The sequence below is a fragment of the Diadema antillarum genome, unplaced genomic scaffold, assembly GCF_040938485.1.
Source record: "Diadema antillarum isolate AM-2024a unplaced genomic scaffold, OU_Dant_1.0 seq00001366_RagTag, whole genome shotgun sequence".
NCBI lineage: Eukaryota > Metazoa > Echinodermata > Echinoidea > Diadematoida > Diadematidae > Diadema > Diadema antillarum.
Window position 1 is genome coordinate 223003 of NW_027272128.1, and position 14009 is coordinate 237011.

Here is a 14009-nt window from a genome sequence, read left to right on the forward strand (position 1 = left end):
ACTTTTTACCAAAAGATCACCCAAGAAATTCAAAAAGAATGTTACACTTGGTAATACCAAAAGAACCAAAAGAACACCCAAGCAATTCAAACAGAATGTTACACTTGGTACAGTGGCGGATCCAGAGGGGGCGCAACCGGCGCACGCCCCCCCCCCTTCATTTTTCGTTGAAAACAAAAGAAATAAAAAGAAAAAAAATGAAATGCAACCCGGAAGTGGCATCAGAAATATTAGTCACGGCCCCCCCCCCTTTACAGAATTCCTGGATCCTCCCCTGTGGTAGCAGTCGATTGAACTTCATTTGATGATTCTTATTCAAAAATTTGTTATACAGCACTGTACAGACAGACAGACGAACTCTCAAACACTAATACAGTGGACACTCGATATAAAGAGATCTGATATAACAAACCAATTTCTCTAGTCCCAATGAAATTATTTCCTTTCGTTTGAATTGTTTATTGACTACTGATAAAACAAAATATATAAAGAACAAATTGTCCTGGTTCCAATGATCTCGTTATACCGAGTATCCACTGTACAAGAAGTAACACAAAAACAATGCAAGGAAAACAACACACAAAAGAATTTTATGCGTGTTCTCTCAACATGTATTTCTTTCACAAAAACAAGATTTGAATTGATTTGTAATCTCTCTCGATCTCATTATTTCACTTTGCACGAACATGAGAAGCTGTTCCCTTTCAGTGACCACACAAGCTATTCTGATGTAATTGTACTACAATAAAACGTTTTGTTTATCATAATTTGACTCTGTATGATGACTGTAATACCAGTACAAAGAATAGGGCAAATTCATTGTTTGTATAATCTCTCCGTCCTTCATGTCGTTGTAATTCAATCTAGAGATATTTCACGTTAACTCTGATCGGGATATAGACAAATGTTGGACAGAAATGTTACGTGTAAGGATTATAGTGATAAAGATATTGCAAAGATTGTCAATAGGGCCGTTAAGAGGGGAAAATGGAAGAAAATCCTGCTTAAAATTCGTAAATCATGGTGCTTCAGTTACACAGACATGAAAAAAAAAAGATGACAATTCTGACAATTAATCCTATACCTTTCGTAAAGAAAAGACACAATATACATACTGTAATATGGATACATTTATTATGGTGGAGAAAACTCTTTGATAAAATAACGATACCTTTTACTTCTGGTGAATTAGACAAAGGCTGGAGAAGCAAGACAAAGTAATGTCATTGGAGGTTTACTCGTAGCGCAAAATATGTGTAGGAAGGACACTACAAATTTCAGAGGGAATGAATACATAATAAGTTGGGAGATGAGTCCAAACAATCATAACTTTTATCAGTCTGGTCAGCGCGATAGGACATGTAGGATTTTTAATTTAGTGTTTGCACCTTCAATGATACAGTGTATTAAAGATATATACTTGTTGCAAAATAGCATTCGATCAGTGGCAGGTGAAATGAATGTCAATGTTTTGATGTCATCAAATTTGAGTTGCGACCTACCTGTATCTAAGGATATGGCTGTATGCTTCACCGCTGACGGCATTATTGGAACGTCTGAACATCACAACATAGTGCACAGTATTACATGGCGTTTTACTTCTAAGTTTACTTCGGTCTTTAGGATTTTACTTCTTTTATGTGTGCGTGTGTGAGTCTGTGTGTGTGATAGATACATAAAACATTTCTTTAAGCTGCACGTTATTCCTCGATCACTGCTGCTTCGGTATCTGTAGCAACAAGTTTGGGGCGCCATTCGGATCCTGTACTTTGTCTCTGGCGGCAGTGTTCAGGATGATATCACGCAAGTCTGTTGGAGTGCGGGACGGATCCATTCCAAGATGGACGGCAGCCACTCCTAGGAGTTTGAAAGAAGAAGATATCACAACGTATATGAGCATGTGTGTGTGTGTGTGTGCGCGCGCGCGTGTGTGCGTGTGTAAAGATAACGTTGAAGCTATTGTAAAGTACTAGTGAAATAGAAATGTCGCGTAATATGCACTTTATCTCTGTTTGAAAGTGACTTTGTAGAGGATGAATATCCTTCGCGTCGCGCCATTCAAAAGTGGCACTGATGTTGATACAGTATCAATGACCTAAACAAAAGGGATGTTGCTTACTCATGGACAATATTGTGCAATGGGTTGAAAACTCAAACCAAGGGGGATATGGTTGGAAGATGATGACAGCATCGCCTCGTTAGTAAATGACAAAAATTCCATCGATATCACCGATCTCGTCAAAATCTGATCGACTTCAGGATTCCACCAATTTCATATCCGGGATCGTTCCCACAATTATTTGGTCTTACTTATGTCATCAAAGTGGACTTGAACTTAATTTGCAGGCTGTCTTTGCGTGATATGCACGAACCTGTCCAATCGATCTTACCGGCGACGTGAGGTGTAGCCATGCTAGTGCCGCTGATCGTTCGGTAGAGGTCATCACCAAGCCACGACGCTGCCGTGATGTACCGCCCGGGGGCAAAGATGTCGACACAGCCACCCCAGTTTGAGAAATAGGCTCGTCCGTCGTCAATCTCCGACGCACCGACAGTCAAAGCCTTGGGAAATGAAAGACGCGCAGTGTTTGATTATTCCCAGACCAGCAACATATTTACGTGCAATAAAGTAATCCATCAGTACTTGTGATATGCGCTCTGGCTCTTACCATGTTTACGTCAGCAATGAAACTCTAGAACCGCAGCACTAGTATTACTGGACTATGGTATCTTACACGTATGTCTTTTTCTTTTGAGACTCCCTTTGAAGTCAGATGATAATTACCTCTCGTGATCGAGCAGGTGATCGACGACACGACTCATAGTCGCTATTTCCAGCAGCTACGACAACAAGAACACCCATCTGGTCCATGAGGGTGAGAACTTCGTCTTCGGCATACGACCCGCTGCCCCCAAGCGACATGGACGCAATGGCTGGACGTTGGCCGCTGATCGCAACCCACTCCATACCTTCAAACAGAAAATGATAATTTGTGGTCTTACGTATTGTGGGTAGCTTATCAAGTCTTGGCGCTGCTCGTCACGTCCATAGAAAGTTGTCATTGTTTTTACTTCTTCAGTATTGCCAGATACCCGGTTTATATCATACACATGAAACAAGAAGAACGTCGATCCCGGGTAAAACAACCTGTCAATCGGGCGGATGACTTACACGCACATGCGTACTTACATGCCCAGTATTGTACACAAGCGCTTTTCAAAACAAAGTAAAAATAACAAAAGAAAATAGAAAACGACAAACAAGCGAGTTTTTTTTTTTTTTTTCAGGTAAGTTTTATAGCGTGTACTGATTAATAAGTCCCACGTCGATGGAAAATTCGTCACGAAATTGGCATTTATGATCGTGTGATTTCTCTACAATGCCAAGGACATGTCCCATCAGCATTACGTTAAAATTGATTAAGCAACTATCAGAGGTCATCATTCAGGAAGTCAATGTGTTTTCAACTGACATGACAGCTTCCTTGTAAAAATTAAGTGATTTTGCAAAGAATACCTAACTTCCTTTGCAAAGAATACCCGCCCGACTGACATATTATAATATATTGGTCATCATTAATGCTCTAATTTTGAGTGAAAATGTTCATTTTCACTAATTTTGGAGTGACCTCAGGGATCACTCCAAAATCTTCAAGCGATCCCTGAGATCACTCCAAAATTAGTGAAAATGAACACTGATTTTTCACTCAAAATTCACTCCAATTTCACTCGAAACTCACTCTTTTCTGTTATTCATTCCTTCAAGAGTGAAGATTTTCACTCTTCTTTTTTTTTAGAGAGTACATGTCAGAACTTCAGAAAAGTCCATAGGATTGACATTCTTTAGATAACTCGTGTGCAATATAAACACGAGGCACAAATGGAGAGAGAACTTAATCCAAAGTTCCCTATAGGGATACTTAGATTCCTCTCTATTTGACAAAGTATATCAGTCGATCGACATACATGGAAATAAACTCCTTCACGACTGCTAAGATTAATTATCGGTGAGTTAAATCACAACGATAATGATTTGAGCTAAATGTTCCACATAAAGTGCACCTTATTCTGAAGATCGTAGGAGATTACTTTGTGTCTTGACGAGTGAAATAAATCAGTGTTAATTACAAGACAACGTGGTATCATAATTATGCGCAGATGAAAAAAATGAAAAAAGCAGTGTGCCATCTTGCAAGGTAGATCGCAGATGAAGAGAATCAGATGAAGAAATATCAGCAGGAAAGACTAACATTATGCATGGCAACACATAAAGCGAGGAATGAAAATGAACAGGGCAGGGGTTTGCGAAGAGAATTGATTGTCTTTATTCTATAGGAATGAAAGAAAATGAATAAACGAGTATACATTAATATAACAATAAAATCCGGCTACGTAATAGAGATGACAGATGTCGGTCGACAGTATGGCCTGGGAGTTCAACGATTCTCGTGGTTCGTCGCATAAAGCCAAAGGGACAGTCGTTTTATTTATTTGTTTGTTTGTTGCTTTGTTTATTTGTTTGTTTGTTTTATTGAGGCACTTATGTAATAATAGCATATTCGTCTTATACCATTGCACTGCATTGGAAAGATGGTAAGAGGAAGACCAAAAAACCACCTGACGTCGGACTGTTGAAGAGGAGATAGATCTTTGACTTGATCCTTTAATCTAGGCAAGCGTTGAAAACAACAACAACAACAACAACAACAAAATCATGCATACCTATCGTGAATTGAGTTACTACTTTCCTTGCCAGAAGGTATTATGAATTTTCAATTTGTTTTGTTTAAATAGAAGCCGACTTCTATTTCATATTTATGTGGGTATGATTCACACAGAACAGTGCAGGAGCAGTCGTTATTGGTTTTATGATCTACGGTGATGTATCAACAGCAGAGCAAAGGCACTATGGCTTATACATGTACATGCATAACATTGCGACGGTCCCTCTGAGCCGAGACCAAGTTCGAATCGCACCTTCCATGACGCCACCTTTGGAGCCAGAGCCAGAGCAGCCTAGAACTCGCACAGAATGAACATGGGCCTTGGGCGCCACCCCGTACACCTTCCCGGCAACGGTGCTGGCGCAGTGGGTCCCGTGTCCCTGACAGTCTCCATCGGCACCCTGGGCGTGCAATATTGCCACAGATTACACCAAACGGGGGAAATTCACACAGAAGGGCGAACAGATTAGAAGGTTGAAATGAGTTACTTAACAAGAACTTAAGACTCCTCAAATGCAGCCAACAGCATTTAGCAGCATCTGACCAGTACTGTGACTACGAGTAGTGTCACAAGACCGCTTCCAGAGAATTTTGAATCAGAGCATTTGAGCTGATGAAAATCATTCGTCCCAGGAGCAGTCAATGATAATGAAAGACATACAACTTGCATCCCGACTATGCAGTCCTGAGAAATTCGAATGATATAGCAACATCACAAACTTGGCTCTCATAGATGCTGTGGAACTACTGGATGCATTTGAGCTTCTTCGTAGGTACACTAATGTGAGTCTAACCTTCCATGACTCCTCCCTTAGACCCGGATCCCTCGCATCCTAGCACGCGGACAGAGTAAAGGGTGACATTGGGCGCAACGCCGTATGCTTTTCCGCCGATGGTACTGGCGCAGTGTGTGCCGTGACCCCGGCAATCTCCGTCAGCTCCCTAGGCAACAATGGTCGGTCAATGGACTTGACTGACATCATGTCATTATGGTCAAAATGTAGGGCAAGTTTACGATTATCCTATACAGTATGAACTTTTTTAGCATATTTTGAAGCTTTCCGAGCAACACCCTCTATAGTTTTTTTTTTCTAATTTCTGAAAGAATCATAATCATAAACACGAATTAAATCTATCTGATACATGTTTATCATTTTTTTCAGCCATTAAAAAAAAAAAGATTGTATGGCTCCATATCAACCTCTGATAATGACCAGTATATGACAGCCTTCAGTAACCGAATGAAACGTACTGAGAAGTTCTGCTACGAGAATATCCCCCTTCCATGCCTTCAGTAAAATACACTTATAAGGTATAATATACTTACGATGGCGTATTCCATCGCATCGTATGCGATGAATGCACGGTCCTCAAACTCCTCATGTGTAGTTCGGATACCCGTATCTAACACGTACACATTTACGCCAGCTCCACCATCTCCTGGTCAACAGAATGAGTAAAAAAAAAGAAAACCAAACAAACAAAAGTAAGCAAATGACCATAATATATTGCAGACTGTTAGTTCTACATTTACTATTTCAAGTCCATGTCTGTAAACACTGATGTATTCATGCACTTTTAGTTAGTTTATTCGCTTGACACTTTTTGTAGGGACCTCCCAAACTTCATGTTCACGTAGGCATACGTGCTCATTTGTTCATTGTTGTTTTTCTTTTCATTATTTTCAAACAACACATTCAACAGTATACGTAATGAGACCTATGCTGCTGCAAATCCTACTGTACCTCAAATGCAGGTGTGTGCTACCAACTGTGCTCGTCAGGTTCCTGGTATATGCCGACAGGGGCCAGTTTCATAAAACTTGTCATCAGTGACAAGTTGTCACAGATGTGACAAGCTACTGAAATCCTTGCATCTGATTGGCTGAGAGCAAATTTGTCATAGAAATGTGGCAGTTGTCACTGATAACAAGTTTTATGAAACGGGCCCCAGATGTTGACCTGAAAATTCCTGGCTACGAACCTAATTACAACTGCTGCACCTGCTGATCGGTTAACTCCCTTTTTCTCGCAATGTGATTATTCTTTATGCCTGACGTGTATTTCATTCCAAACTAACTAATCATAAGTACATTGTATTATGGACACACTTGTGAAAGTGTACCAAATAAAGAAAAAAGAATTAAAAATGAAATAATAGAGTATTACCGATTGGAGTGTAGGAATCATCGAGTGGTAGATCGGCTTGATCGATGCGATCGAGACCCCAGGTGGTCTCAGTGGCGTACACCATTCCGTCTTCCTCTACGTATCGCACTGCATCATGGGACCGCACCTGTCACACACAAACCCACACGCACGCACACACACAAAATTTAAAGTAAGAATTTGCCAGTTATACAAAGTGTAGTTGAAGTTAGTTGCTACTGGTAGAGCAGCATGACGTCGTGCACTGAATAATAGAACTGATGGACTTGATCTTTTTTCCCTCATCTTTGTACGTTCTTACATTGGTTGACGCGCTTCACTGCACTGCATTTATAAGTGTACACATAAAGGACCCGTCGTCGCAGAAGAAATAAAAGTAGGCCTACTTGTTTCAGCCTTACTGGTTTCTTTTCTTTTTCATTCTTTCTTTGTGAGAAGTTTAGTCAAAGAGTTACCCCCCCCCCCCAAAAAAAAAAAATAGAAGATTCTTGATGTTACGGAGATAGGATGAACAAAAATTGAAATATATGTATATATATATATATATATATATATATATATCGAATATACATATATATATATATATATATATATATATCGAAAGCTTCACAACTCTGCCGATTTCATGCGACATCTTCTGTTATGTACATTGTCTCAACTATATATATATATATATATAAAATATATATATAATAGATATATATATATATATATGATATATATATATAAAATATATATATAATAGATATATATATATATGATATATATATATATATATATATATATATATATATATATCATATATATATATATATATATATATGTATATGATATATATATATATATCTTCTTCCTTTTTTTTACCCGAGACCATTAGTACATTTTTAATAAAGGAAGGTAAAATGGATGATACAGTGAACTTCGACTTCCATTTTGGCAACCCGTAACTTATCAAACGGGTTTAATGAATGAATAATAATATAAGTCACTAAATTATATCATGTTCTCATAGACTGACATGAGTAGGCCTACAACGACAACGAATCAAACAGTATCGTAAACTTGCCAGTTGAAGCGCCTTCGAAGGAAACTCAGCAACGAAAGCGTTGATGAGATGACGAAGTCGTTTCTTGATGACCATTTTGATGCCGTCGGCATTTGCACGCTGGACCAGGGAATTGGACACGACGTCATTGTCGACTTCTTTCTGTGAACATGATTGAAAAAGAAATCCAGTACCGAAAACTATCGAGAACACGTCATGTAATCAAGGCCTGGGCCCCATTTCATAAAAGATGTTGGGATAGCAACTCTTGCTAGAATGGCAACTTTCCATAGCAACAGCCAATCAGGAAGCTGGCTTCTTGTCGTTACCATGACAATTGCCATTCCAGCAAGAATTGCTATCATATCAACTTTTTATGAAATGGGGCCCTGATCAGTATAGAATTTCAGCAAGTATAGAGTTATTCATAGACGTCATTCAGTGTAAAGTATAGGCAGGACCAAAACTGTAGCTGCACATGCCGTCCCACTCGGGTTTTCAGGTAGTTTACCACTGCTCCTACAGTGTGATGCCTTAAAATTGAAAGCTGGAAGGTAATTATGTGATACCATTTACGTTCCAGTTCTTACCTGTTGTAGTTTTTATAGATATCTCATCAGCATGAATATACTTTTTGCTTGATATCCATGACAAATAGAAACAGACAGGGAAATATAAAGGAAGTCAACAACATGCTTGAAAACTAGAGAAGTATGTATTGGGGTGGGGGAGGGGCTGCAGACTCAGCCCCTCGGTCCCGCAGCCTCTGATATAATTATGGATATCAAAGAAATTATATAGTGTCAAATAAAAACACCACAGGAGCCAAAAATTTGGACTGACGTGTCGGTCAAAGATCTTTGCAGGCCCATACATTAATAATGTGATGGCGAATGCACGGATTTGAATGAGAATTAGACCTCTATCACACACAAATTATACACGACGATATCTTTGCATAATATGTTGCAATCTACCTATCTAGTATGACCTAACAATTAAGTCCTCCTACGTAGTGAAGAAACTAGGAGAATGCCATTAATCAGCAATCATTATGCAAGATAGCAATTGCTGTCTAGCTGAAACAGGATGTAGACATGTCTTGGGGAAAAGAGGATTATTTTGATGATCTTGTTACACGTATTTCAGATTTTTACACAACCGACAGCGTGATTTACCTACTCTTGTCATGGTGACTGAATATTCATTTCACTGTCATTCCATATTTCGCAGACTTCATCTGTTTTATACATATAAACATGACACAGAATGACATGACAGCGAACTCGGGGGATGACCGAAAGACTGGTTTAAAAGTGTGGCAATTGATCTGTTCCTACCTTGAGAACCACGATGTATGATCCTTCAATGGCGTCATCCGAGCGGTAAAATGGCGCCAGAGCTTGGCGGCTGGCCACCAACTGGAGCGACACGCCTACCAACGCGAGGAATAATAACTGCCGCATGGTACCTTGATAGGATGACGGCGACATATAAATTGTGACACCGAATGAAAATCAAATCACATTAATTATCACAGGCATCATTTCGATCAACAATAGCGTTTCTTCTCCTAACTATTATTTTCAGATATCATGTAGGCCTACGCACTCCTCATTTCCTTCGATGCATCAATGCTTGTCTCTCATCATTCATTTAATGTATTCTCTAGTTCATTTATTTTTGAATTTTGACATTTTCTGTTCCCCGTGACTTATATATTTATATTTTGTGCGTTCGCTCATATCTCTCGGAAAACAAACGTGCAATAGATATCTACACCCTGCACGGAATTTCAGTATCGGAACGTCATCATTATTTTGTATCCAATAGTGTGCACGATTACGTGGCGAGTGATGTGGTGAAGTTACATAGTACATTGCACCCTCGAGTATTGTACCGCAATCATGACCGTCCCTATTATGGGCTGAGGCAGCGGCGGTCAAATTTCCCTCAATATTGCCAAGTCTCTTGCTCTCCAGAGTTTTTCAGTGATATTATCTATCACGTAATGGCCATCTATGCTATCTCATAACTCTTTGGCAAATCATTGATAGAAAGTCAACGACGAGCTGAAGAAAAATATACACTATTATAATATAGCAGCTGCCCTGTCTAATTTTCGAACTTATCTTATATACAAACGTAATCAGTATCTGGAACTTTATCCTCAGATAATTACGTTTATTCTGTTATCGCTATGCAGAGAGAAAATGCAGATTATATAGTACACGTACTGACATTTCACGTAAATCTAAATTGAAATGTCGTATATAATAATACAATGTAGTATTAGATATCAATGTTATAATGGCGATGCACAGATGTTTCAAAATGGACCGTGTTACTATAAAAGTTACATGGTGGTGGTCACTCGCAAAGGCAAATATACAACCAATACAGGTGACATAAATGCAGTGCCATATAGCCACTGGTGCCAGAGGAAAATATTACACAAGTATTTATGCATGCCGAATGAAGTAGAAATTCACTGTCATCTTATAATAAAAGAAGAAATTCAGTTAACTAAATATAGGACAGTCATTATAAGTAGGCGGAAAGTTATAATCTCTTAGTAATAATGATAACAAATACTTCCTCTTCTTCTGTAGAAATGCATCCTTCATAGTTGAACACTGAAACAAACACTGGTAATGGTAAGCACAAACGATTTTCTCGTTGTGAGTGATGCTCGTGACTTGTATCCGGGACGTGGCATTATTTAAAGAAGTGCCAATGAGCTGCAGGGCTAGTTAAGATAAAATCCTAGAAATTAGAGGCCGCACTTATTGCACTTTAGCTGTCTTCACCATGGCATTTTTTTTTTTGCTTTTGTTATTTTTTTTTGGTACAACTTTCGACAAAAAGGGGGTCTAAAATAGACATTAAGACTTCGTCATTTAATGAGTTAGAAGGAAAGGAGCATATAAGCTCAATACATTTACAAAACACATTGAATTACCATTCGTTTTCTGCATAGCTGCCGAATATCATCATATTAAAACGTTTTGAAACTGACAAAGAATACTCCTAGCTTGTTTTGGGAGATTTACATTGTTAGATATTTGGACATTATTAGCTGTCATAAACGTTCTCTCACAACGTTTTCCTGTGGGTTGCATTGACTAAGTGTATTAGACATCATAGTAACACGAGTATATATTAAAATTAGCAATTCATGCAGAAATTCAAAGAAAGCAGCAGTAATTCAAAATCAGTGAGCTTGCGAGACAAGGCTTTTGTTAACTGTGATTATAAAAGACTGCATTTCACACTGGCATTCGCATTATTTCGTGGGCATACCCCGGCACAAACACAGCTCTCAGTTTACATAGTTGAGCCACGGTTTTTGCCATATTGTTCGATCTCTAGTTAACAGAAAAGAGATTGTAATATCAAATCATGCAGAAATTAAAAAGCTTTTTTTGACAGCAAAGCTTTAAAAAATGTACTAATCACACACAAATCTTAGTTTCCTCATGATATACAGGAAGTAAAGTCTGGTAAAAACAAAACAAAAAAAAACTTAGAAAACTTAGAAAACTATAAACTCACCGATTACGAAATATTCACCCTCTGATTATAAGACCGATGGAAGATTGGTCAACTGATGTCGTGGGTAAGCAATGGAGAATTGAGTTCCTTATCGGAGGAACACAAGGGCGTAAACCAGTTGAACTAACTTTGGGCGACTGGGCAAACTGCGTTCCAGCACCAGTGGCAGAGTTGGTAAGAATGCGACCGCTTGACAAGGGGAGGGGAAAGAGGGGGTCTTTTTCTTTTTCCCCTTTTCCGGGGGGGGGGGGGGGTTCATTGCTAGTGTGTTATGCATTGGCTGTTGAGCGTTATTTGACTTTTGCGAAATATCGGCTTAATATACATTGTGTATAGTTTTTTGGGTGTTTTTTTTTTTGCAAATGAAACATTCCACTGAAAAAAAAAATTCTCCCTTCCAGCAGTACACGGTAAGGAAGTTGCTCGACAGTTTTGTTGCCATACCTGAAAGTTTCAAATTACTAACATTACAGTGTATTTTGGATAAATTAGGCAGTGATGTGAGATAAGCTTTACCTTGGGCACGGTCCTACGAATTATTTTCGAACCTGTCATGTTCAAAATGCTTTACTTTTTCTGCATCATATGATGCGCTGGGAAAAAAAAAATGTCCAACGAAATGCACATGGAAAACAAAAGCTGCGAGGGTGCTTGATGAAAGGTCGGCTCATAACAGAAACCAGGGTGGTCAGGCCGTGTAGCGGAATACGAAAATGAGTTACATGTTTGTCAGCAAAGCTATGAAATCGAAGCCCCTTCCCCTCCCTTCTTCCCGCGTGTCACTCTGTTCGGCCATTACCTGAACCTGATGTGCGCTACCTGATGATCTTTGAACACCAAACGACAGAATTTAGATAACGAAATGGGGATTAATTAACTGCCGTAATCATTCGGTGTACACCTTGCTATCGTGACGAACTCTAAATGATTAACACGGCCGAGAAAGACAGAGCGGACGGGAGAGAGAGAGAGAGAGAGAGAGAAAGAAAGAGCGGCTGGAGGTCATAATTATGCTGCTTAAAATGTGGCCATAATCAGTGCGGCCAGATCGCGAATATTTCATAGTAACATGAGCCCGATGTTACGATCTCAATTGGTTGGCACCCAGATATTCAGTTTACAAGACTTTTGGATTTTATATCTTATTGTGCTCTAAACTTCACTGTAACTCGCCCGTGTAATATCATGTCATCATGGGATTGGATGTAATATTCGCAAAAATATTTGTTCACGACTGCCACTGAGACTAGCGGTGAAAAATCATCCGTAATAAACACCGAAAAATTTATCTAATGGTTATATCTCCCATTAGCCTAAGTGTCGCTGCGTTGAAATTATAGCAATCATCAAACAAACTAGACTAATAAAGGTGAAATACGCAAACACATTGATAATCCTTTGAGTTCTATTATCAATATTAGTGACAGGGAATGTCTACTGAGGACAGAATCTCGTCTCTGAAGCCATGCATACAATTTTAGAAATATAGTAATGCTGTACCTATCTCAGGCAATTACGAAGTAATGTCGACTTTAAAAAAAAAAAGTAACATCCTCCACGTATATTTTGATTTATACAAGTTATTCATGCGTCCTTCGTGTTTCCATGGACAGTAATGCATGAAATAATATGGTTCTTTGGCTTTTTTTGGGGTAATATCATGAATATATTGCTTTTATCATGTTTCTAAGATGATGAGCAGATTATGTTGCTAATATAATTCACCTATAGGCCTACAAAGGAACTGTAGATGAGAAACTGAGAGGGAGTTAAATTTGTCAATTGAAAATCGTTAAAGTGTAAATAATTAAGATTTCGTCATAACCACGCCACGGCCACCATCAAAATCATCACCTTTCAATTACTATCACTCGGCATAAACATGATCATCATTAATATGACCACAATTAAAAATCCTCTATGCCATCATCATAGTTACCACCCCTACCATCACTGCAAACATTACTGCCGTGACCATCTTAACTATCCCAACCATAACAATTATACACTGTACTGTCGTCATCCACTTTGTACAATCATACTCACCCTTGCCATCATTTTCAAAACCACCATAACCATACATGACATGTAATCAACACTGTCGTCATCACCTTTACCATCATCACAACCACAATAATCAGAATCAGAATCAGAATCACCGTCAATGTGATCAACACAGTCACCATCACCACTGTCAGTTATCACCATCATGCTCGTCATTATCAGCAATATGAATTCCTTTCACAGTCGTCCCACCTGAAACAAATAAACCAAAACACACTCTTTCAAACATCTCAAATTTCTCTTCTTGAAACAGATCGCTGGGTCGAATGGTCGGCTGGTATTAAATCTGTTTTATTCATTTCTCAATATAATTGACCATGTGTGAACAGTTGTAATCTTCTTTCGGAACAGCATGTGGAAGGTGCTCACGCCTCAATCATAGGTAACAGAACGGTACGACAGAGCTCTGCCACAAACAGATCGGTAGAGACATTTTAACACGTATGAATGGGA

The 14009-nt window shown here is 38.9% G+C and overlaps 1 protein-coding gene across 1 annotated transcript; it reads right to left on the minus strand.

Moving 5' to 3' along the window:
* Nucleotides 1-1711: 1711 nt before the first annotated feature.
* Nucleotides 1712-9403, minus strand: LOC139708686 (aqualysin-1-like). The gene is made up of 8 exons (XM_071620620.1): nucleotides 9278-9403; nucleotides 7959-8099; nucleotides 6893-7019; nucleotides 6052-6164; nucleotides 4978-5125; nucleotides 2786-2970; nucleotides 2391-2562; nucleotides 1712-1857 (listed from the first exon to the last, which is right to left on the minus strand). The coding sequence occupies exons 1-8, from the start codon at nucleotides 9401-9403 to the stop codon at nucleotides 1712-1714; spliced, it is 1158 nt and encodes a 385-aa protein (XP_071476721.1).
* Nucleotides 9404-14009: the final 4606 nt, after the last annotated feature.

Excerpts from the sequence above, each read along its gene's own strand:
- LOC139708686 (XM_071620620.1), bottom strand. The coding sequence starts at position 9,403 with ATGCGGCAGTTATTATTCCTCGCGTTGGTAGGCGTGTCGCTCCAGTTG. Across the intron at positions 6,165-6,892 it reads TGATTCCTACACTCCAATCG|GAGATGGTGGAGCTGGCGTA; the intron begins GTAATACTCTAT and ends TCTGTTGACCAG. Across the intron at positions 2,971-4,977 it reads CAAAGGTGGCGTCATGGAAG|GTATGGAGTGGGTTGCGATC; the intron begins GTGCGATTCGAA and ends TTCTGTTTGAAG.